At 34.9% G+C, this 26001-nt stretch overlaps 1 protein-coding gene across 2 annotated transcripts in view; it reads right to left on the bottom strand.

The window, feature by feature from the left end:
* LOC142977560 (metabotropic glutamate receptor 2-like) overlaps positions 1 to 26001 on the bottom strand; it is a 201324-nt gene that overhangs the window by 30285 nt on the left and 145038 nt on the right. For both annotated transcript variants that reach the window (XM_076121513.1, XM_076121514.1), the window contains 5 exons: positions 13842 to 14506; positions 12838 to 12980; positions 12192 to 12362; positions 10903 to 11047; positions 5220 to 5471 (listed from right to left, as the gene is read on the bottom strand). In XM_076121513.1, coding sequence (XP_075977628.1) covers positions 5220 to 5471; positions 10903 to 11047; positions 12192 to 12362; positions 12838 to 12980; positions 13842 to 14439 — 1309 coding nt within the window. In that variant the 5' untranslated portion in view covers positions 14440 to 14506. The remainder of the gene's footprint in view (positions 1 to 5219; positions 5472 to 10902; positions 11048 to 12191; positions 12363 to 12837; positions 12981 to 13841; positions 14507 to 26001) is intronic.

A 26001-nucleotide genomic window follows, 5' to 3' on the forward strand; every position in this document is an offset into this window, starting at 1 on the left:
ATTCACAAACTTTCAAATACACATTTATTACTAGAAAACGAACACATTCCTATTTTATCGCGTCTCTCGGCCGTCCATTTGAAGCGTCAAAGTTTGAAAGGCAGGCATTGTGCGTATTTAAATGAGTTCTATTCATACAATGATCTAGGTCACATATTATTGAAGCTATTTGCAGCTGAATGTGGAGATTTGAATTCTATTCTTGAGCATGATTTAAACATCGTTTTGCAAGACGAAAGAGAAGGTAAGAATTGTGATTGTAAGATTCTAGCCCTATTTATTGGATTTATTACTCCATTGATTAGAAATAGGTTTAAAGAATATTTATTCTCAAAAGAACAATTACAGTTCACTGACATGAGAAAAAAAATAAAATAGAAAACGTTTACAATGCAAGTATTGACAAAGTCGTCTTCGAGTGACGAAGCATGAAATAAGGTGGAGGACCTCGTGGCTTAGTTAACAACAGCCGCGAGGATCGATCTCTGAGGTTAAGCCATACTTGCCGAGGTTGTTTTGTGGATGGGTGACCATCTCATACATATCGAGTTCCTCCGTGTTTCGGAAGACACGTTAAATTGTGGGTCCCAGCTGCCATTTCGAAGATCATTGACAGTCGTTACAGTAGTCAGAAGCTAGTAAGTCTGGAAGCCAGTCTGACTGAAGGGTATTGTGTTATACTCGTATAACCTAGCTAAAAGGGTCGTGGAGGTTCGATAGGCAGTCGCTCCATGTAAAATACTGTACTCAGCTGCACCTAGTGAGACTGGAAGTCAGCCCTAACATAGATTGGAAGGAAGGCTAGGCAATTTTTTTTATATTTATCACTCTGCTTTAAGTAGATATTCCAGGCATACTTAAAATATCAGATGAAAAAATTTTGTCAAGGAATGAACTACGTAGCATCTCGTCAGCAAAAGTAAATCGCAACAAGTTTCACAATACGAAAGTAAAACTAATATAACATTTCTGTACTGCTGACGAATCCCTACACTGTGGCTCAGTACTACAAACTTCTAGAAAAACATTTTCTGAAATGTAATTTATTACTATGTAAATGAGCCCGCAACTGAGAGAAGGTCTGAGTAAGTAATTACTCTGTGGTCGAGGCACAGATAAAAGTTTTCAGTTTCAGCTATTTACTTTATTACATAATTTTTTATTCACCTTTTGAAGTTGGAATATTTTATAATTTAATTAGTTTTACGCTAACTGATACTGGTTTTTGACTCTTTAGTGTTGTAAAGAGTGGTCTGTTTTATTTTATAACAAAAACATGTATTAATGTATAATTTTATTACAGTGCCTGTGTGTGTTTGTCCCCTATATGTCCCCACTCAACCCCTAACCGATTTAATATTCAAAAACTTATAAGAAGCTTTCGTTCTGAATAATCATAATAACGTTTAAAATTAATCAAAATTGGTGCACATTATTTTTGCAAACAAAAAAGAGAAATTAATTGAGTGATATACCTGAAATTATCAATGATTTAAATATTAATACGGTCATTTTTTATATTAACAGGTTCAAATAAAAAAAGTGTTGGTTTTCAATATAAGAAAAGATTACACAGAGAAAAGTGATTTCTTATTTAAGCTCAAATTTTTTTTTAAATATCTTTCACACTAGTCTCTTAAGCATTTCAAGAGTATTTTTTCTAACAAATCTGTGGTTATTTCACCAAGTTTATGTTCGCGAGTAAGTTAAGTGCGCTGTTAAGCTCAAGTTATAGACTGCACTCAAGTTTACGACTCAACTTAACGCTGATAGCTCAGGTATGTCAATGTTTCAACTTGTGTTGAAACAACTGGATAAAGATAGATGTAAATAAATGATTCTTTTAGGTTAATGCAAGGTAAAAGAATACGTTTTATTTTAAGTCTGTTACTAGAAGTACTTTTGCTATCTCTGAGATTATACAGACATGGCTGCTTAGCTAGGTAGGTATTGATAAAAAAATTTATTGCTTTACTATAATTTCAAGCCTACTTTATGAAATTATAATTATATAAAATATTTTTTTATTCATTTATCCATTCATGCATTTATTTAATGTATTATGAAATTAATTAATTACTGATTAATTATGTTAATAAGATTTTGAGCCATTAGTCTAATTTTCTTCTTCTGTACATGCCAAATCTTAATTTGCCTTAAGTAGGTATTATTTTAAGTCAAGGCCCAGTAATTGCCTTCAAAACGAAATGAATTTAAAGTCAACCTATTAATATACTAACACAATTTGAGTAATGAAAGACAGAAATACTTCTGTCACTATTAAACTTTCATCTTAATAACTTAATGGTAATTGAGTTGATAATTTATCACCAATTATGTGAAAATACAAGTTTTCAAACGCGAGAGGGGAAAAGTTTTCTTTTGAGAAAATTCCGTCAATGATTTTGAAGGACATAGCCTGAATGCTTTATTACGTTTAACAAAGATTCTCAAAGTTTTTGAAAGTCTCAGTTCAAATGTCAAGTCGGAAGTCGGTTTTTGAAAATACTTGTTCGTTATGTAGATTTTCATGTGCTCCTAATTGAGAGCTCAGTAACTCGGTTTTACTTAAAAGATAATGAATTAAAGATATTTAGAGATTGAATTGAACTAGATGGTAAAACAAAAGATTAAGATTAAGGCTTAAGATTTTTACTCTAGTAAGTAAAATTGTGAACCGAGTGTATGAGGTATACAAAAATAAGTGAAGTGATTTTTATTTGTGGATCAACGCATTTACAAATACGCTTTTGAATACTATATAGTTATACAAAAATATTAATTAAAAACAATGTGGAGTGTGTTTTAAGTATGAATTGTCAATATTTAATAAAAAAAACAATGTCACGATTTTGTTTACAGCAAGTATTAATTGTATTGTTCCAACATATTTAAAACGAATCAAGAAAAGACGCCGATTGATGAATCTCTACAGAATATAATAGCATCACTTCCTCCAGTTTGAGAACCGCTGCGTTGTACAAAAGTTGCCAAACTATTTGTAATGCTATAACAGATAAAAGGGAATATCTCATGATCAGAATTAGAGTTGAGAAGTTTTTCTTCCTCGTTCAATGTTTCATGGACTCCAGGTAAATTCTTAGAATTACGACTCGGTACTCGCTGAAGTTAAATTGGACATTCTACTTTATGAATGATGTTTTATGAAGTAGTTTCTTCGTATTTTACCTATTGTAAAGCGATTACTTACTTTTGATACAATGATACAATAATTTCAAGAAGTTTAGGAGAAAAGTAATATTTACATAGTAATCAATATAAAAAACTAAGTAAATTTAGCTGTTTCTTGTTACCCTCTATTAAGTTTATGTCTCTGTCTCCGGTATCGTTTATTTAAATTTTGCCTTTTGGAAATCAGTTTCTTACCGCATTCAGACACACCAAGCGCAACCAATTTTATTTGTGCGACAACATGTAGCGAGAAAGCTGGAATTACGGCCTTAATTATATTTTATCTATAGGTGTAAATATTTAAAATACATATTTTAAATGTGCAAATGTAATAAAATAATTAAATAAAAATACTTTTGTTCTCATTTATCTATTTCTAACGATTAGATGATTAGACACAAAAATGATTCAAAACTCCACATGGCACTGGATGTTTCAACATTTAATGAAAACTTTTCACTAACTGGCCATTAGACGGGAGCTTGGACATTTCGGACATAGGAATTATGTGGCCAAACGTATCTAACCACTGATCCGGTTTTCATAAAAGTTTGCGTGGAGATAGTTCCGTGGGGTTAGTTAGTCGTTTTTATGTCATATTTGTTAAAAATCTTTTTTAACTGATGATATGGTCACCTTTGTTTAGTGATGTGAAAAATTTTATTCTCATATTTCTCTGTCAATTATATTATAGCAGTAGTCTTTGACAAAGAAAAATATAGTTCTGAAGATATATCTACAATTATTTGAAAACCAAACCCACTATTGGTAAAAATGAGGATAAAATTTTGTACGCGAACCTTATAACTCACTCAATTCAAAAATTAAATACCAGCCATAACCACTTACATACTCGAAAATCTCGCGATAACCACGATTTACTACAACAAACTCATACCAAAAAGCCATTATTTTCGTTGATACATTAGCCCAGGAATAAATAAAGCTTAACGGCAAGGCCGACACTATTTCCTGTATAACGCCCACTGAAACTAAATACAGAAGGAAATGCTCGTAAAATGTGACACAGACTGTTAGCGGGAGCGACGAGCAGCGTTTTCAATGCGTGAGATGTGCGGTTCTTTGTACGTATAACATGAGAGCGCGAATCGAATGTGACCCGTGCACTGTATATTGATAGTTGCAGTGGTTGAAACGTATTTTTTTTCCCACGGCAAATAATTTGCGTTGCCTGCGCTTGTCACTCCATCAGCGCCCGCTTAGTATTTGTCGTATATATACGTGCGATATTCCTTATTATCTTCCTCTATGGGCAATTAACAACCGACTACATATCAGCAAAGTATAAAAAATAGACCGGCGAGACCCTAGCGTATTCGGCAAAAACTATTTCCTTTAAAACGTCAATTGCTCGCTAGTCTATACTAACGCCTGTGGAAAATCGCGCTACTATTTCGTGCCGCGCTCGTCCCGCAAACGCATTGTTGGTGTTTAGCACTTAACGGCCACAGAAACTAAATAGAAGAAAACCGGCTCGTAAGGCCATCAAATCCTCATTAGTAAAATGTTTCTACTATTCAGAGTAAGGATCCAATTTAGTTCAGAATAAAAGTTGAGTGGAACGTTCTCAGACTGTTACTGTATTGATTTGCAATATGTGGTTCAGATAGTGAACGGATGCGGTTAGTGGTTTCATAATCTGATTTTAATATTTGCTGCAAAAGTAGGGGAAGTTGTTGAAACTGAATTTAATATTGAATGTATGTAATCTGGTGAAATGCTGTGTGTATTCTAATTTACATACATTTTGGATTAATAGAACGTAGTATGATCGTAGATTTCAATATTTGATAAAAAATCGAAGGGAAAATTCCTACTGTTATTGACTGAATAGTATAAAAAAATTGATTAGTGCCAGTAGCATATTTCACAAAAATGTATTCCGTATTTTCATTACTTCGAACGCTCGCTAGTCATTAACACAAACTGTAGGATATCGCACGTTACTACCCAAACAAACGGTGAGGTGACAGTTAATAGATAAATTAAAAGCATTTAATACTTACCTACGAACCACGGATTCCTCTTATTATTCATAACATTCAGTCCAAGGAAGTACTCCTTGAATCCATCCACATCATTGGCTTGAGGTTGCACGCTGATAGTGCCTTCGACCGCTCGTTCATTGCCGTCAGAGACCAGGGATCTGGCGCTCCAGCCGTCAGAGCCGACCCAGCTGAAGGAACGAGTGGCGTTCGCTCGTTCGACTGCTCGCATCACGCCGGCTACTTCTTGGTCGGAGCCGAAGATTATGGCACCTGAGGAAGGAAAATTTAATAAGTTTTTAATTTATTGTTTTGTTTTTGTGCTGCATTGCTGTGTGGAATTGTTTTTTTTGATGTGGTAGGAAAGGTAGAGCGTTTTTGTAGGAGCCAGTATTTTACTGTGTCTATTTTCTGCCTGTAAAATAGCATGCAAATTTGTTTGTTCCAGATATTATTGACGGCGTGGTGCGTTGGTTATGGTCGTTAAGCCGCTACCAGTGCAACGGGAGATCGTGGGTTCGATTCCCACACGAAACAAATATTTGTGTGATCCACAAAAAGTAGTTTTGTAAAAGTCCCCGCGACGCAAGGGTAATAGGTACTAAGCGCGCGAGAAGATTAAAAAAAAAAACTTTTCCGTAAATGTTGCCTAGGTTGCCTAGAGAACTTAAAAACTAGTCTAGATTTCTAAGCGAAATAACCAAAATAATCTCTTAGTCTACCTATTTATCCAGCTTACTGTCAACCAATGGTTACTCCATTATACCAAGATAATTAAGTTATCTACCCTCAAAGTATCTTTCCCATAACATTTACCTTCCTACCCTACAGCACCTTAATTTCCTGAGCATCAAAACTAACAACTAACAAACCTGTACACGAAACTAATTTATTACCCTTCGTACCACAGGGGACTTTATTTAGCAGTTAAGCCGCTTAAGCCCCTAGACGGCTTGTAATCTATATCATATTCGCGTATAATACGGCTTACGGTAGTTATTTCGGCTAGCCGTGGCTTTGAAGGACAATGTTCGTACTAATTAGTATTAGTTGTGCTATCTGTAAGGTATATTTATTGGGAATATTGTTGTGTGTTCGTGTATTAATAGTTATATGAAGATATTGAGACGTTGTAATTACAAGCCTTGTATGGTAGCTTCAGGCTGTTTTCCTGTTTGGGTTAACGTTTGTTACTTGATGACGATTGTTACAATCGAAAGATAGTTTAGTATTTTTTCTTCGATTATATTAAAACCCACCATTGTCATTTTCTAAAATGCATAGTCCACACACTAAAACTACTGGCAACAGCAATAACAGTGCATTTCTTGTTTAAAGGTTTATTTCAATGGAAAGATTGTGGGTTCGAATCCTGTCTACAATAATACAGACACAATGCCATGATAACATTTCTACAAGTCTTTGATCTTAGTTACAAAGTCCATGTATAAAAATAGATTATATAATAATAAGTTTACTTTTATCACTAACTGTGAGACAAATATAACTCAATTATATTTCCTTACTAAACCGCCATTCAGACAACATATTCCATAAAAAAGCTTTACATTATTACATTTCTCTTTCATTCTTCGCAACTCCATTTAACCACTCTCGAAGTCAGAGTAAGCGTCTTTATTTCTTTTCGTTTGTATATGTATGAGAAACTTACACGTAAATAATAAATTTTAAGGCGACAGATGGCACGATATATTGCGTTAAGCTTCTGTACAGTGAACAAGAACACAAGAACATTTTGGCAATTTATTTAAGAACTTGGTTTTAAATGTAGATTTTATAGTGATAATGATTTAAAATTTGTACTAAATAACTAAAAAATACTATCACGCTAAACATATTGTACTTGTTACGTCGGTTTGTTCTTGATATACTCAAAATCTACAAAATGGATTTTCATGCAGATTTCACTAAAAGATAACCCTGTACTTAACATTTTTTTTTCGATAACAATAGATTTACAACTGGCTATTTTCCATTTACACAAATGATATGAACCTAAAAAATTACATTGAAATTGTAAGAGCGCCCTGTACGTATTCCATCGGAACTATTTTTTAAAGTAATTTAAAACGTCAACCGTTACGCGATCGTACTGAGTGTAGAAAATCACGCTACAGACGAAAAACCAATACAAAAGTCACAAGAAAATAATATCGTTGCAAAATAAAGTTCCATTTAAATAAAATATAGTACCAATGTTTCCAGCTGAGCGCTTCGAGTCGCGACGTCGAATCGTTTCTACTTTGATTAACAGTGAATTTATGTTCTATACCAAGGATCGAAAGAGCACTGCGAATGTAGAATATGGACGTTTTTGGACTGAGCTTTGGTCTTTGGTGTAAAGTATCTTGGACTGGAGAAATAAGGTGTCTAGGCGACGGTGGACAGTTTTGTTGTAACTGGCTAGTTGCATAGGTGTTCGTTTGTAAGATGTAGATATCTTTGCATATTAAATTATAACAAAAAATACACATAATAATATTGAATATTTTAGTCAAATATGTACAGATATATTAGGCTTTTGCTCAGCAGTGAGATACAGAAATTGTTCGTATTACTCAAGTAGTTTATCTTAACAAAATTAAATGCCTTCAAAACTTTGTTCTATCACAATATTTGAAAACCATGTAGAAGATGTAGAAACTCGTGATGGAATAAGTAAGTAATAGAATTACTCTATTTTACAAAAACATGAATATAAAACAGGAATAAACAAAGTGCTGTAAGATATTGAGGTAAAAAATGCGTATTTTTGTATTAAACTTGTGTTAAAAATAATCTAAAACTTAAAATGATACACATGATATTGAACTCTAGTTCAAAATATTATAGGTAATTCCATATCTGGAGCAAGTGAATCCAATTTCAAGGTAAACAAAGTAATCGATAGTCGGGAATCCTTTGAAACTTGCTTCTCTCAACTGTAGTCATAATTGTAAGTAAAGTTTCCTATATTTCCACGACACGAGATCAAAGGTTCACTCTATACAAAATACTTGTAAGCAATTGGAAGTTATATGAAACGTTTATTGATAAACTGATATTTTTTGAGGAAGTATTTTACGCACGTGTAGTTGTTGTGAAAAAAATGAGATAAGTTACCGCTTATCTCATTTTTATCGAGAGGGAATGTCGTAAATTGTAGGAAAAGTCTGTATAGTCAGAAGTGGTAGAACTGTTCTTTTTTTACAAAAGCAAAATGTCTTTGTAGGTATAACTTAACTTTCTAAAGTAAAAAAAAAAATTGTGTTGACCGTCTTGAAATAGGTGATTTTTAAAAACTACTCTTTCTCACTACATCAATAGTTTTACAAAGTCTTCACTATAGTAAAATTATGACCAATTACTATTCCATTCCACTATCTACATTGTAATAGAAGACTAGAAGTGCAGAATTCAGAGCACATGGCTCGGTCGCAAAAACTTCGCCTCACTTACAACTCGATTGCCACAATTACATAGTAACTTGCAGTGTAAGTTTATAGTCTCGGTCCTTTTGGATATAAAACCACTGACTGTTACTTTAGTGTAGTTTTCCGGGTAATTTTGTGAATCTTTCTCAGGAGACAAAGTATCTTTATCAGTAAGAAAGTAATGTCTGTGTGGCTTTAGATTTTACCCTATTTTTTTCGTTCATTCATCGTACGGTTAATCTAGTGTCAAAGTTGTTCAAGCCGCCGGAATTCTTTTGACATGAATTAACGACTGTCATCTTAACTCTTAACAGACAACAACTGCACCAACGTTTTATGTGCAGCCCAAATACTACCATCTATTGAATTATCGCGTTCAATTCGCTTTACCTACTTATCGTTAATTAGCCACCGGTGAGTGTAACTTGCTATGAGTTCATCTCAACTTTTTAAATTATAATCCTCAATTCCGCACTTCGATTTAAGAAATCACTTGCACACAGTGTTTTATTATTATTTCTCTTTACGTTTCGGCTAGAATTCATAAGCCATTGTGCTAACTGTCGGTTAAAAAGATACAATGTTTAATAGCAGTAATCTTGTTATAATTTTAGACAATCTTCTTTTCCTTAAAATCTCTTATCCAAAACACGCTAGTTAGCTTTCCCAGCTCAAACACCTGCTTTAAACCAGTTCAATCTTCCCATCGAGTCTGCCCGTCCATCCACACGGGACAAAATTGGCGAGGCTAATGTTAATCATTCCTTATCAGAGCTAACCAACAGATCCAATTTCAGTAACCGCTTTAGCGAAAAATTGTTTTACGCGACGCAGCTGTCTATCTACATTGTACAGGGCCACAATTTATCACATTGCCAATACGAGTATGGTGAACTAGATAAAATTACAGTTTATGTCTCCCCCTCCCCTCCCCCCTCCTACTCTGTCGTGTTATTGGATCCCAGTTTCGAATTTGGGCTCGTTTAGAACGTGAATGAGATTTTCCGTCGTTTGGAAGTTTGGAGGCTTTTGAATTGAGAAGGTTAGGGATATTGTCTTGTTTAAATTGGATTACGTTAAAAATGCGTTTTGTGGTAATCATTGAAGAAGTTGCCCGAATTTAATCTACCTAAAACATGAAATTCATTTTTCTATCACTTTTATGCAAAACACGGCTTTAAGCTTTGCGTTTGTTAAACTTGTTGAACGATTGAAAAGTATTCATTGAACATTTTACAAGTATGTGAACTCAAGCCTTGATTCCTCCTTAATTTTGGGAAGATGACCATTTCCAGCAATAATCTAAATTAATTTATTTCTCTAAGTCTCCCCAGACCCTTCCCCAGCAGTGAGACATTAATGGGTTAAAAACAAAAAAGGTTCCAGCAATGTGTCAAAACTTTTGAACAGTAGCATAAAACGTTAATGTGTGAAATAATTATTTAATAATCCTTTATCCATATCATTATATTCAATTAGCACCTACATATTAATCGTTTCGCCACAAAACGCAAATAACACCAAAATATTTATTCAATCATCGACGTGGAAATTAACGCGCGCTGCCACATAATAGTTCGTAAGCTTCATTTTAAACCAATATTATGATAAAGTGTTTTTATAAATTATGTATTTTGATGAAACAATAATGATATATATTTTAGTGGTGAAATTATTGGCGAACTAGCTGCTGAACGCGGTTCTTCTCGAGGGTAATTACTATTTCAGCACTTTAAAAGCTCGATGCACTTGTCGGTAAATGATTTGTGCTCATTGATAACTACCAGAAACCATTGGTAAAACCAGCATGGTTATGATAACCAATGAATAAAACAAAAGTAGTCTTTCGAAAACTATTACAGTGAGACATTTTCCTACTTCTTTTGACGACGACTATTTATATCCAACTGCCGACTATCCAACGATACACTTTGTATGAATACTGTAGCTCGATTCTCTTCTACTATCGACTACCGACAACCGACCTGTCATCGAGAAATTTTGTTTTTTGGCAGTACATTCTAGATGTCAGATGTCGATAGCTAGCCGGTTGTCGGAAGTCGATAGTGGTAGAGAATCGAGGTACTGATCAGCGCCCCTAGCGTACTTTGAAAGAACTATTTTATACTTTAGGCAGTTTTAAACGTCAAACGCTCGCTAGTCAATAGTACAAACTATATGATACTACCGATGATATTTTTCTTATTGCCGTTAAGAAATTGAAATCCTTAGCCATTAAAGTGACTAGCCGTTATCAAGTATGTTTGTACCTCGTGCCCTGGGTTTGGTGAGCAGCTTTGACACAATATCATCATAGGCGTTCTCATGCGCCACTCCAGAATCCTTCACCAACTTCTCCTTCACAGCAATACAGATGTTACTCTTCGCTAGAAGAAACTCCAGCTCTTCGAATGCCTGTAACAAGATATAAAGATTTAGACAAAGTTCGTAAAAGCTGTAATATAAGAAGTGCTTTATGTATTCGACTTTGAGGTTAGAAGTCAAGGATTGAAGCCACGGCACGGCAACACCTTTGGCAAGTTTTCGAAGTGTGTATTAGAAGTACCAATGTTTTATTTGACGATTAACAAACCATTGTGAGGCAATCTTGTATTGAAAGTTCTTTAAACAGTTTTAGGAAGAATGCAGAGTCTTCACATGGCAAAACGCGATTGACTCAATGAAAACATACTTGTGTGTTTTCCGGTACAAAATTTATCACTGTATTAAATTTTATTTGAAGTGGGTCAGTACTTTAGCCCTTGAAATGTAACCGCGCGTATAAGTATGGTATGATATTATGATACTTATGTACAGTAATGTACACATAAGTATGGCACATACAATTATGTATAATTAAAAGATATAGTACAAATTGAATACATAACCATTATATAATTATATTAGTTCAAATACTGCACAATTAACGCCATTCCTACGTTATATTTAGACAATAAATTTAGTTAGATAATATTTAGTTAAATATGAAACATTAAAAGCCCGTATTTGTTATAACAATGGTCAACAAAGTTAATTAGTGTCGCGATAAACGTTAATAAAATAGACTTAATTTGACATTTAGTTTGTACAATAGAATTTTATTAGGTTTAATATTTTATTATATAAAATAAGCAGTGATAGCCGATTGGTATAAGTTAGAACCTCCCATGGTTGAGGTAACCCACCAATGTAATTTCGAAGTTATGAGTGTATTAGAAAAAAATATCAATGCTCTATCAGTGAAGGAAGACATCGTGATGAAACCTTGCATGCCTAAAAAAATATTAACATTTATCGAGATCCCTAATACGCTCTTAGCCAGCGTAGTGGACTGAAGGCCTAACCTCCCTCGTTGGGGAGGAGACCCTTGCCCAGACAGTCACAGGTTTCGAAAATCATCAGTCAGATACACTATTGACCGCGTCACAGGGGCAGCTATATATGCCATAATTTATTTACATATTGAAATACCACATTAAATTACGACAATTTCTCTTTGATATCAGATTATCAGACAAATACTCAAACAAAACAAAACAACAAAAAAAGTCGTGCTTACCTTAATCCCATAGCTGGACTCTTCATAGATGATGGAGACGTAGCTCCACTCCAGCTTCTTGACGATCTCCACCATGGCGCGCACCTGGTGGTGGTCTGACGGTATCGTGCGCGTGAAGTACTCGAACCGCGCCTTGTTGGACAGCTCCGGGGAGGTGGAGAAGAATGATACCTGGGGAGAAGGTGGCTTTGAGAATGGTTCAGGTTATTTAGGTCTCGTTGATTATAAAATTTAAGTGTGTGTAAGTCCCAATAAGAAAAAGTGTTGGCTTTCAAAACAATGTAGTGACGTATTCAATCTTCTAAAATTAATAATAGATAGGTACTCCAATATTCTTGAACAAACTAAGTTGCAACTAGGAACGAGCCTTAACGAACTTAGGAAAGGTTTTTTATTAATCGAATTTATTTAAAATGGGTTTAAACCCATTGCCCCTTGATTGGTAATTAGACTACTTTGCCATTGAAATACTGACACTTCATACCACAGAGCTAAACGAAAAAATAATGAATTCGCATATTAAATCGAATCATTCCCGCTGTGGAGCCATACGTAAAATTGCAAGTACCTACGCAGTTATATTTTCTTAGCTATCACACCCCAAAAATTACTAAGTGAATGTGCTACATATTATTATCGTATTTACCTGTGGTATCTTGAACAGCCGGAGTAGATTAGCTACTTGCACGGAGGTGACGCTGGACGCGGCGCCCACCACGCCCGAGATCACCTTGCGGACAGCGGTCGCGTTGCACGCGTACTCAGCATCGTCGATATTGCTTATTGAGCCTAGAGAAAGACGAAAAAAATATTTTTGTGTGTTAAATTCTTCGAAGAAAAAGGCTTTCTTTATTGTGTAGTTGAACGGGGAGAAAAGATCTTTAGCAGATATTTTCAGGCACTTAGCTATGTTTATATCTGTCAGGAAGTTGCATTTTAAACATGGCTATAGCATTCTAAGGCTCATTTTATGCAGCAACATGTTTATTCAGTCTACATCAAATGTTTATATTTTATCTCTAGAATCGAACCTCATGATTATTCACTTTTGATATACTTTTCACAATTTAAAAGAAGAAATAATCAATGAAGGATAAATGCGCTGATTCCAACTAACAAATGAACCAAAAGAATATAATTTAAACTAGACTCGTACAATAGCGTTAACAATTACAATTATGACGTCATATTACACGTGTACATTCATCAAAAAGGCTCTAAATTTCCGCGAAAGCTCTTTATTATACGACCAAGGTCAATTCTATTGTTTCCTACATTGTTATTTTTTACCATTGTAATTTTAAAGAGTAGTGGCAAGCCAGTGTTTTGTGCCTCCCACGCAAGTGGTTGAGGGTTCAAAATACTTTAAAACCTGAAGCAGCAGAACAATGTCTTGTCGAAGACATTTGTTTGTCAATTAGTATTCTTTGCTCGTATTATATTAATAGTATTGTCATGACTTGCTTTAAGGGCAAAGGAACACATTGTGTGGAAACCATGCAATTTTTTTTTTGAAAGATGCAAAATCTGAATTGAGACCGGAGTGTTAGATTCCTGTTAACCTATTTCAAACTTTGCGAGGACACTTTTGCCCTACTTTGTTGCCTTGCAGAGGGATAGTAACGTTTCTTATTAATATAAAAAAAATACCTTTAATAAACTCCACAGCCATCTCGAGTCCATACGTATCTTTATCACAATCATCGAGAATATGAGCTCCTACAGTCACACCGGGAATCAGTCTCAACTTGTTATTTATATAATCCAGGGTATACAGCATCGTCTCCAACGCTTGCACTCCGCCCTGAGGCATGACCGGCCCGCAAGTCATACTGTCAGACCTTTCATGAACCATCATCAGACCACCAAGAACTAAATCTCCTTCGATGACAGCCTCTCGTTTAATAGGCCAATGAGGATGATGCTTCTTATCCTTCATCTCCCCAACTTGGTCATTAGACATATTGATCCAGTCACTCTTCGCTCCATCCTTACCTACTTCATCTTCAATCAGATGCATACCATCTCTGAAGTTTAGCAGAGGATAGTAATCCTCTGGTCTATCGGCGAAGAAAGCTGGGTCGAAGATGATCTGGCCAGGTTTGTGCTTGTGCCTGTGGTGGTGTCTGTTCCTCCTGTGGAAGACTGAGTCGTCTATGTTGAGGGAGTCGACGGAATGCCTCATTTCCGTGTGCTGGACGGTGGTGATGAGTAGACAGACCGCCAACCACCGCTGACCGGGACGCATGTTCGTGATGTGATCATACCATTGTCGTCCAATATGCCCATGTTGAACGGTGTGCGTTCATTTTAATCTGTAACAATAGAAAACTGAGGTTAGTGATAATTCATACTAATATTATAAATGTGATAGTCTGTGTTTCTGTCCGTCTGTAGTGTCAACACGGTTTAATAGTCGAGTCGATTTTGATGAAAATTATTTTTCCATTAGATACAATGTGCTAACCTTTCAGTCAAGCCGTCTGGAAGTTATGAAACTTAATCTGACCATATTCATAAATGTTTTTATTCCTAAGTCATAATACTAAATTTTATAAGGACTTAAACGTTATATAAAGCGTAACTATTAATTTAATTTATTTCTTTTAAAGTCAACTACTGAATGTCCAAGCTACGTAATGCACAAAAGCCTGTCAGCATAAGAGACCACTAATTCGTTCATTGCAGCGTTCTGTGAATTTCACAAACGCTTTGTTAAATTACCGGCAAAGTAATAAATGAAACAAGGGTATGTGTGTCGAGTTATCGAATAATTAAACATTGAAAATTAATCAGCACACCTGGCGTACTTCGATGATGTTATTTTTGACCAGTATTATTGAAAGAGTCGATATGAGAGCCTTTTGTGTTAAAAATTATTTAAAAAAGATTATTTACTTTTGTGGGACATCGTTGCTGTTTTCATACGTTTTTAGTCGCTAGCTAGTCAGTTGATGGTAGTGATTAGCTGAAATATAAGTTGAAATTCTACAAATAGAGTTGCCTATATGCCTTATATGTACTTTAATATAGCTATATTTTAAGGCTATTAGTAAAACAGTTTTAGTGATGTTAGTAAAAAATATTTGTTATCTTACTAATGAAGTTGGTGACTTTCTATCCATCTAAGAAATGACTTTAAACTTGGTTGTGCAAGTTTTCATCACGATTTTTTATTAAATGTAAGACAATCATTACTAAGACGTACATTTTAACTGACGTATCGAACCCTTAACCTAACGTGGGCGTAAAATACTTAAGAGACTTAACTTTCACTGCTAAAATGAACATCCATGATAAATTGAAGATCATTACGCTAGAAATGACAAGGGTCGTCCTATATCAGATAACACTTCCTTTAATTATAGCCAGCATAATCCACATAGTTTCAAGTCACATACTCAATTATGAAACGTTTAACATAATATGGGTGTAGTGAAAGATATGACGGAACAAAGACATTCCGACTGTCCGTTACGTGAAGTAATGAGTTCTGACGGAAGCGTATTGTGGAATGTTAAGATGAAGCTACATTTGAGACCATCTATGTATTTTGTGACTAATGGTGCCATGTTTGCCATCATTGTATGAAATTTTGATTTTATTACTTATTTACTTATACGCCTGTACCCAAAAGTGTGGGAGGACTATGAAAGACAACCATCTTTTAATATTAACTGTTTTAGTCTTTACTCTATGTAATAGGAGGAGCCGTTGTATTGCCATATAACGGGCATATCACCAAACTCTGGACTATTATTGAGTACCTAATATTCTAATTTAAATTGAAAATCATCAAACATTACCTACTTTGCCCGTCTTGGGAATCCAACTTGACGCCTCGTGATCAAAAGTCGTATACCCTACAGCCTCGACCAAAGCTTCAATTCAGTGCTTCTCATTTTCAAATTACTTTTCACATATCACCAGACTATGAAGATTGCCGTGACATATCGTATGGACAATTACAATAACTGGCGGGGATCATTTTATACTTACGAATATTGTTTCCAACAGTAGGAATGACAGCGCTGCTATTTCCCAGTTTTAGTTCCCAATTCAGAAGCGATTTTCATCATTGCTAATATGGGCTATATACGGGTGACTAAAGCTGCACCGTTTAATTAGAATTCGGCTAGGTTAATGACTAAATGCGTGAATCGACAGCCGCACGGCGATACCAGTGAAATCTCTTCAATTGATTCAGTATTAATTATAATGTTCATCTGGCGAAATACAGCAGGGCTCAGTTTCATTGAAACCAGTGTGCAGGACTTTGTTTATAGTGTTCAAATGCATGCACAATACTCAGGTACACTCTCTATTTACTTACTCTCTTGTACACGTATCTTTACAGTATTCACGAAGTATTCGCGTTAGTCTCAGTTGCATGTCGACCCATGTCACGCGACTAAATTTATTTAATATGACACTAACGGCAGCCCGTATAGGATGAGGATCACGATTCCTGATGTACTATTAGGATTATGAGAAAGATTTGGGATGAGAATATTTTGTTTATTCTTTATAATATCTACGACTTTTCACGGTATTGTGTTTGGAGAAGTTTAGAACAGCCTAGCCTTTCTTCTATGTTGGAGACGGCTTCCACTCTCTGAGTCCGATTTTTAAGTATCAAATATTAACTATTATTACGATTGGAACTATAATCACATCTCACGTGAATTTGAAAACAGATTTGTAATAAAAAAAACCTGTTTATCGAAAGACCAAATCAGTTAGAATCAAACTCAGATATGTTATTTTTATAAGCAGTTTTCAAACATAATATAACCTACTTCACATCTAAAAGGTTTACTTAAAATAAAACAACATAAAGTGCAAATTTCACGAAACACGAATTTTATTTGAACAGCGACTAAGTACGTAATCCATTTGTAAGCGAAACAGAGATGGCGAAGCGAAAATCCATTAAAATTTTAAAACCGAATTTTATTTACAAATTGCGGAAGTCTTAACAATTTTAAATGTTTTCAAAAGTTTGAAAACAACTGGGGATTCGAGGGCATGAAATGTATATAAGAAAGATAAAAATGACTGACTGACTTTGATTAGGTTGCATAGAGGCTAAACCTAAATACAGGTTATAAGTTTAGCTTTGGTACTCAGGCACACTTAAAAATTCGAGTATTTTTCTATAAATTTTCAACAACAATATTAAAGGTAACATGTCATGTGAATATCTTATTTTCTGTTATCTTCTTCAATTCGTCAATTATAACGAGTTCCTTCTAAATCCTATCCTTATAAAAAGGGCAATAACTTTGCAAAACAATACTGTGTACAGTGACAAAGATACATACAAAACAAAAATAAAATCTTGAGTCGTCTTTTTCTGAAATCAGCTTTAGCCTAGTTATTGCAATTTATGTAAGAGCAGCAGTATAATGTAAAATATCTATCTAATTCGGGAAAATCCGCGTTATAAGTTAGTGTTCATCTAAAAACAAACCACTTTGATAGGAGTTTGTTATTTGAATGTTTGCGAACACAAATTAGATTTGGACCTTTGATTTTGTTCAGCATTCACGAGTCAGCTAATTACTTGCTGATTCAGAAATAAACAGAGTCTTTGCAGTTCATGACGATATTTTGTTTATATTGAATTATGCTCGCTTTTGGAAGATTAGGTAAGATTGTTTTTGTGTATTTTATAATGTATCAACAACAGATATTCCGCTGCGGACAATAAAATAATTTGTTTGATATTCAGGTTCTACAGTTCTATCAGATTTACTACGACGCCGACGCTATTTTATAATGTACCTCATTACAACTAATTACACCCCAACGCATTCAGTGGTATCCAATTCTTAAAAAAATATATCCAGCCAACGCTGGCAAAAAGGCCACAAATAATTTGGAACAAACACCTCGTTACAAATCTAAAGTATCTAAAACCCCGATTTGAAACTTCCAAATCTAGAAGTATCCAATTATAACCATAATACCTCAACAAACATGTTATTTAACATACCGAAGACTATTTTATATTTTAAGTCCTATTGCATAATAAAGAAGTAAAAACAGCTCATGAAAAGAAATACTAAAAACAGTACTTCCCCAGCTTTAAAATAAACTGTCAAGCTCAAAACTATAAGCACTATAATCTAGCAATTTAAAAAAATCTCGTCTAATCCTTAGTTCCCAGCATCATTTTCAATTTGCACTGTGTACACTGTCTCGTTGAGATGAAATCTCACCGGCTTAGTAACAATAATGTTTAACTTTCAGACCACGGTCAGGCAAACTTATATGAAGCAGACTGTTTGTGGCAAACTGTTCGCATGTAGCGGATTGTTTGCGCAAAAAGTATGCAATTGACAATAGAATACTATTTTTATAGGCGTTCATTAGATTCAATGGAGTATCAGTTTTTTATCAACCTAAGATACAGAAAGGACTCCCGAATAAGCAGGCTTGTGTTTGCGTTCCATACACTATCAACTTGGGTCCACTCTTTTGAGTTTAGCTGGAGGGGCTAGACTGATTGGATTGTAAATATATTAAATGTAAACAAAGTACTTGTGTACAACTATTGTATAGTTGTACACAAGTACTTTGTTTTAAAAAATGTAGAAGTCTACAGAAATAAAAATAATGAGTACTGTGCAACACGTAACATATTAAATTGCTTGCAGTGGCAACTTTATTTTCTTTAAACGTTAATTAAATTAACATATTTCAAACATTAACATAAGTTATTCTAATTACACACAGCACTTAGCATTTTTAACACCTCACGATTCGGTGAAGGCATAAAATTGTATTAAATTCAAGTTGGTACTGCATAATTGCACTCCGTGGCGCAGTGGTTATGGTGGTCGACCCTCCAATACCATTGCGTCGGGAGGTCGTGGGTTCGATTTTACTTTCATTCGAATTTACAAGCTTTGTAAAAGTCCCCGCGACACAAGAGTAAATCTTAGTGCGTGACTATAAAAAAAAAAGAAAAAAAATACTGAATATTAGCGCACAGTTAGCCACGAACCGTTAGCTTTGTAAGAACTACCTTCATTTTCACTCGGGAAGAGAGAATGCCTTTTATTGCGCAACCACTAAGTCTTAAGATGTGCGTCGTAACTTTGTTAAGTACAGTCAGCAACAAAAACTTGCAAAGTCATTTAATTTTCTCCCTTCGCTGATTATTTCAATACATTACGTTTGGGGAAATATTAGTTGTTGTCTTGTATTAGAATTTAAGTCAGTAATTTTCAGATTATTGAGTTAAAAGAAAATATTTATTTTTGTCTATTTGCCGGCTAACCTTGTCGGCATAATTTTTGGTTAACTATGAAATTTAGGTTTTGTAACATCAATGATCCGTAGGTTATTGCAGCTAGCGGTGGAATACAACGAATACTTAATTTAATTTATAATTGATCTAGCCTTGATCAATTGTGTATACCAAGACCTTCGACCAAACGGACTATATTAATAGTATTTAACCTCAACTTCAAGGAGTATAAAATGTAATAGCACGTGTATTTCGCGTGTAACTGTACTTGGCATGTGTTATTGAGGCTGTGTGGCGCTTTATGGACGGTGTAGGCGTCCTTATGTTACTTAACTAGTTGTTGTATGGGAGTTTTTGTTGTTTCCCCTTAGTACAAGCTGGCTGTTGCGTAATGAAGGAAGTAATATGTTCAAATGCCATTATTTTATATTGTCTCTTTTTATAATAGTACGTCTGTTGTATCCAAAGATGTAGGTGTATGAAATGCACTCAAGTTTTGCCATTTACTATGTTGGTTTCATGTAATAGGGCTTATTGCCACGTACTAGTTCTTTACTAAACTTTGAGCTACTATTTAGAGTATTCCAATAGAAATTGAAGAAACTAAAGATCCCTTGACCGCAGAAGCTTCTTTTTTGACCCTTTACCCACAAAAAATATACCATTACGATGTGATTTATATCCAAATATACGTACTAGTAAAAATCATACCCTCTTGTTTACCTCCTCAGTTAAACCAGTCATTTGAATAAACAAGTAATTTAATGAAGAAGATAAAAGAATATTATATCTTATGTGTGTCATGATTCAGCGAAATACTCAACAATATTTAATCTTCTAAGTAAAATTCTAAGACGCTTAGTATAAGAGCTGAGGTCAAACTTTTTGTGCTACGCTGCAATCTTGCTGCAGCTGTTTTGCTACGTCACCGCTACGACAGCTACGACGTAGCACATTGTGCTACAAAGTTACACCGTGTGACAAAATTAAAAAATAATTTTACTGGCGTGTAGCAAACGGCAAGCAAACAAAGGAAAAGTAATGCATGCATGCTTAAAACACATCATATATATTTTTCACACAATGCAAAAGTTGAAAGCCTCAAGAAAAACAAACACAATTACGGGTTTTAAAACGTGAAACATTGCCGTACTTTACAATTTATGTGGACAATTAAACAGAAGCTAAGTGCAAAATTCTTTCTTATAAATTGTGGTTACTTCGCATGCACAACGGTACATATATTATCCAATTAGGCTGTCCTAAAGTTGAACAAATAAATTTGAAATAACAGCTTGTATTAAGTTGCCACATACACAATGCGATTGCGGGACGGGCGCGAGTTGGAGCGGAAGAAAAGCGGTGTAATTGCGAGTAGTAGTTTGAACGATCACATAAATAGCGAGAGGTTTGAATTGCTGTTTATTACTCGTTATTTAACTTTGTATGGTTGCCTCCTTGGCGCAGTGATTAAGGTGGTCACCTCGCCACTACCAGTGAGAGGTCGTGGGTTCGATTCCTAAACGGAACAAATATTTGTGCGATCCACAAATAGTTGTTTCGGGTCTGTTTGAACTTTTAAAACGTCTCCGCGATACAAAATAAATATCAAGTGCGGGAGTTGTCTTTTTTACAAATTAAATTAGTATAGTTCTAGACATGCGCAGAAAACATGAAATGCGTATTTGAAACAAACAGTGACAGATATTTAACAATGGAGACGTCATTCGGAATGCCGATTTTCTACTACTATCGAGAAATTTAATATGAAAACCTGATCAGCGCCTCTAGCGGGCGGCGCGGGAACTATTTCTGCAGTACATTTAAAATGGCAAACTCGATACTCGATTACAGAGAATCGCGCTATAACGCAGCTGCACAGCTCGCGAGTATGAAAACGAACCTTGCACGCTCTCTGTTCACACTTTAGCCTATTATTAGTGTGTCTAATAAATACTAGGTTTGAACAAAAATTGTAGACAAAATGCAAAGCAAAGATAGTGGTATTTACATTTTTGATATATTTCATTGGAGGTGTTTTGAAAAACGAACAAAATACAAATGATGGAGTATGAAGAGGTAGGTCTGAAAATGACTATTGCAGTATACTCATTTTCAACCAAAATTACCATTTAGTAAAATTTTTGAGTGGCGTTTTTTAGCTGTCTCCTGGTAATGTACCAAAATAGAATTAGTGATAGCAATAATTTCCGTTTGTTTTTAACTTTGTCTGACCTTGGGAATCAAACCCGAGACCTCGTGGTTAGCAGGGTGTACTACTAACCGCACAACATAGGCAGTAAAAAAATTACATTCCGACTAAATAAAGTAAGTATTAACTCAGAACCTTTTTTAACTATACACAAAGAATATATAACAAGAGAGCAAAGACCGCCTAAGTAATTCATTTTTCAGCTATGTTTCATGAAACATTCAGGAGCAGCTGGTGTCATCAGAAATTCAATTATTCTTGAGATTTTCATGTAAATCCGACGAGATTCGACTACTTATGTATAAGGTATTACAACTTGTTATATGTTTCTTTTTATAAAGTTAATGTGATGAAGTGAAACGAAAATAAAAAGTTCGTTTCGTTAATAGGAGACGAGTTATTGTTGTAAGTTGTTCTGTTTAGAGGCCGTAAAATGAGTAAACTCCACAATAATTATGCTATATTTGTGGTTTGAATGATAGTGTATGCTGCTGCTGATCACGGGGTCTCGGGTTTGATTCCCGGGTTGTTTAATGTGCTATCTTGATTTTCTTTATTTCTGTTGGAATATTCTCAATAATAGCTCGGCGTATGGCTTTTGGTACTTGTACGACATTAGACCAACTAACTGCAAAAAGTATATTTCACACATCTCTGCCTGTACCTTCAGGTATAACAATCTGATGTTATAATAAATAATAAATTTAACCCATTACTGTCCCACTGCTGGGCAAGGGTCTCCTCCCGTAATGAGGGAGGGGTTAGGCCTTGAGTCCTCCACGCTGGCTAAGTGCGGGTTGGGGACTTTGCATGCCCACAATAAATGTATTAAACAAATTTTTAGGCATGCAAGGTTTCCTCACGATGTTTTCCTTCACCGTTGGAGCATGTGATAATTATTTCTAATACACACATAACTTCGAAAAGTCATTGGTGTGTCGCCTCGGATTCGAACCTGCGACCACTAGCGTGGGAGGTGCCAACTTAAACCACTCGGCTATGCTATACCACAACAAAAGAAAACTTCTAACACAGATTTCCCTCTAAAGAAATATTTCCCAACACTATTAAAATATTTAACTTTCAGATACTTGTAATAAAAGAAGCCTGGGTCTATACAATGTAATTGTTCCGTTACCAACGCCACTCTCCATTTGTGAACGGACAATGGCGGCTCAATTCTAAAGGGATTCGTTTATTTACAATTCTTATTTAGTTAACAGATGTACGAAGAGTTTTGGTTTCGTATTTTGTAGCAAAGGGTTTATTAAGTAATAACTGTTTAAAGGCGAACGGCAGGTTTATATGAGGAATTCGTACAGCTTATAAAATGTCATGTTTAGGTTTACTTTTTGTTTTAATTGGTAGCTAATATGATACACAAGCTTATTTTAAAATTCTTATATTTTTAAAAGTTGGGAGGTAAAAGTTATGTCCATTTTTAGAAGCCCCGATAGTTCGCTAAATTGCTCAGATGCTGTCAAAACCACAATCCAAAACAACAGCAAATTAGCAGATGCGTAGACGTCAGACTAAAAGTGACGTCTCATGAGATTTTCTTTTTCTTTAGTTGTCAACAAATATAAGCCAAAAACCAAAAATTATTATTTAAATAAACAAATACTTTCTAATTAATCCGGACTTCTAAAAATAATACTCCCAAATAAAAATAAGTGTCTTAACCCCCTTAATAAGTGGTACAAATTCTGTTACGAAACAACACAAACTTTAAGCTGTACGAAATCTGCCGATCTCCCTTACTGTGTGAAAGAAAATGAAAACGCTAGGAGGGGAACGCCCTAGACGCGCATACGTAGATGATATCGGTGATATAAAGTATATAAGAATGGACAAGTTCTGCTTAGTTGGAATCAAATTACCGTGTGTGAGTCGTCCAATGGTATTTCTTATTTATTTTATATCCTTCAAAACGGTCAGATGCGTAGTACTTGTATCCGGCGGTCCAATATGACAAGATGTATGATAAGGATGTAGCAATTGGCGTTCTTTGGTCTCTGTCTACCCCTTACATATTTCTTGTATGTCATTATTAAGTATCTTTTAAGAGGAACTCTCTGACGTCGTAGGTTCGATTCAAATTTATGTGTTATTACGAAATTTGCTGTTTTATGGCTATTATTGTGTCTAAAGTGTGAGAAGCTGTGCCCATGACTCAGTTTGCGTGGAAGTATGAAATTACCTTGATTCAAATCCATGTGCGATCCCTGGTTTTTTATTTATATTCTTTCAAAATTTCATAAAACTCACTTCAGTAGTTTTTATTATTTCTTAACAAGTAAATCTTTCGTTGAAAACACCTAAACTTATGTTGCTCTGTTTTAAAAACAGGTGCAACTGAATGGTGATAAATCTTAGTACTAAAACTTAGGGTACCTAACAGAGCACTAACTGTACAAGTGTACAAAGTGCTGAAGAAAGCACTAACTCATCCGAACAATTTACACGAACATCATGTACTACGGAAACTTTGTCGGAATTTACTTTCCGTTTCTTGAAGAGATTTAATGTAACAAGTTAGACTAAAGAAATATATATTATATTCAATGCAAAAATACTTTCATAAACTTTGTATAAGTATGTATAAATTGAAACCGTATTTTTTAAAATTCTCCGTCGTTTTGGAAGAGTTTTTGGTCGTGAGAAGAAACGGCAAGAAGTAAGGTAAAATGTGTGTTCGTGTTAATATATTAATCATGCAACGCGAAAATTTAAAAGTTATAAACGGCAAGAATTTTATATCGGTAGGTATACTTCATTGCCTAAAAATCTGCAGAACATAAATTATCATTGAAAACGTCCGCCATCAAACTACGCTACAAGCTTTCACGATAAAATACGATCTGCATGCAAAAACACCTAAAATTTACGAGCGCAAACAAAAATCGGACAAACTCACATTCGTCTGTTTTTTAATCACTGAACAAATGTCCCCAAAAATGTTTGTACGAGTACAACTCTTGTACATTATAAAGCTGGGTACTCACCGGTTCTAGTCATTATACAAAAATCAGTTTATAAGTGGTTTGAAAACCTGCTGTACGGAGTTTGCGTGTGATTTTTGGCTATCCGATAGTTGCAATTTAAATTGCATTATTACATTTTACATATAAAAAACGATGAGTGTTAGAATGCAAGCCGCTTGATACAAAATAGCGATGTAGAAGAAATTAAAAGTCCTGGTGACGGAACAGATTGAGGTCGACTTATCTCTTAATCATTTGTATCCTTCCCTAAAGACCTTGTTATTACTGTCTTACTTTCTTGTAACAGCTTGCTATTATCAAACTAAGCTATTAAGCACATCGATGCATGTAACCTTAAGTTATTATTACCATAGTGCGTAAAAAGATAGCGGTTTACATCGTGGCAACAAAACACACGTACGTACTAGAGTCTCAATTCTGTCAATTTCTGTCTCACGATGTTACAGTTACGACTAGCTAGTGAGTACCCACCCTTAAACGTAAAAGAATGGTACATTTTAGGCTGTAGTAGGCGGGAGTAATTAATCACTCCGGCGTTTGCCAAAATACCGGTGGAAAAGGCGTGTTGTTTGGGCTCGCCTTTTTACTGCCAAATCCGTAATTATGCGACGTTAAGATGTGTACACGTTTGGACTTATTTGTGACTAAATACAACAAGTAATTTATTTGTAAAATCTAGAAATGTGTAGTAATAAATAGCAAAAAACTATTCTTTTGGCGCCTCAGTAGTATACGCAACATTTACGCAGCAGTCTTCAGTTCAAAATCTTGGGTAATTGCTAAACGATTTTATGAATCTTCTGTCACAAATCGAAAATTTTCAGTGTTGCCTGAAGTAAATAAGATTAAATCGAAAACCAGCTTGCCTCGGAGAGCACGTAAAACCGTCGATCGGATTCAAGAAACGGAAACACACTTAATTCTAAAGTTATTGCAGTTGACAGTCTAAAATGAATATGTTGGAACACAGAGCATTCGTTATTACAATCAAAAGTTCAAATACGTACACACCTCATTCACAGTACATTGCGGCGTAATGTGTGTTGTTTTAGTAATGTTTTTTATTACGTTTCGTGTCGTGTGATGTCGTCATTAATTTACCCTCGCATTATTTATATTGTACACACGAATAACTTTGTTTACATCACTACCGTTTTAGTATTGTGTTCCCGCTTTTATGTTTGTATGTTATTAAAAAATTCGTTTAATACGGTATGAAAATATTTCGTATTTGGCGGTAGTACTTGTTATTGCGGTTGCCATGACAACGGTTATAAAAAGGCTTACTGATTTTTGAGCTGTATGAGGCAGGTACGTAAGGCTTGGTACACACAA

Source organism: Anticarsia gemmatalis, chromosome 13 (genome assembly GCF_050436995.1).
Source record: "Anticarsia gemmatalis isolate Benzon Research Colony breed Stoneville strain chromosome 13, ilAntGemm2 primary, whole genome shotgun sequence".
NCBI classification, from domain to species: Eukaryota; Metazoa; Arthropoda; class Insecta; order Lepidoptera; family Erebidae; genus Anticarsia; species Anticarsia gemmatalis.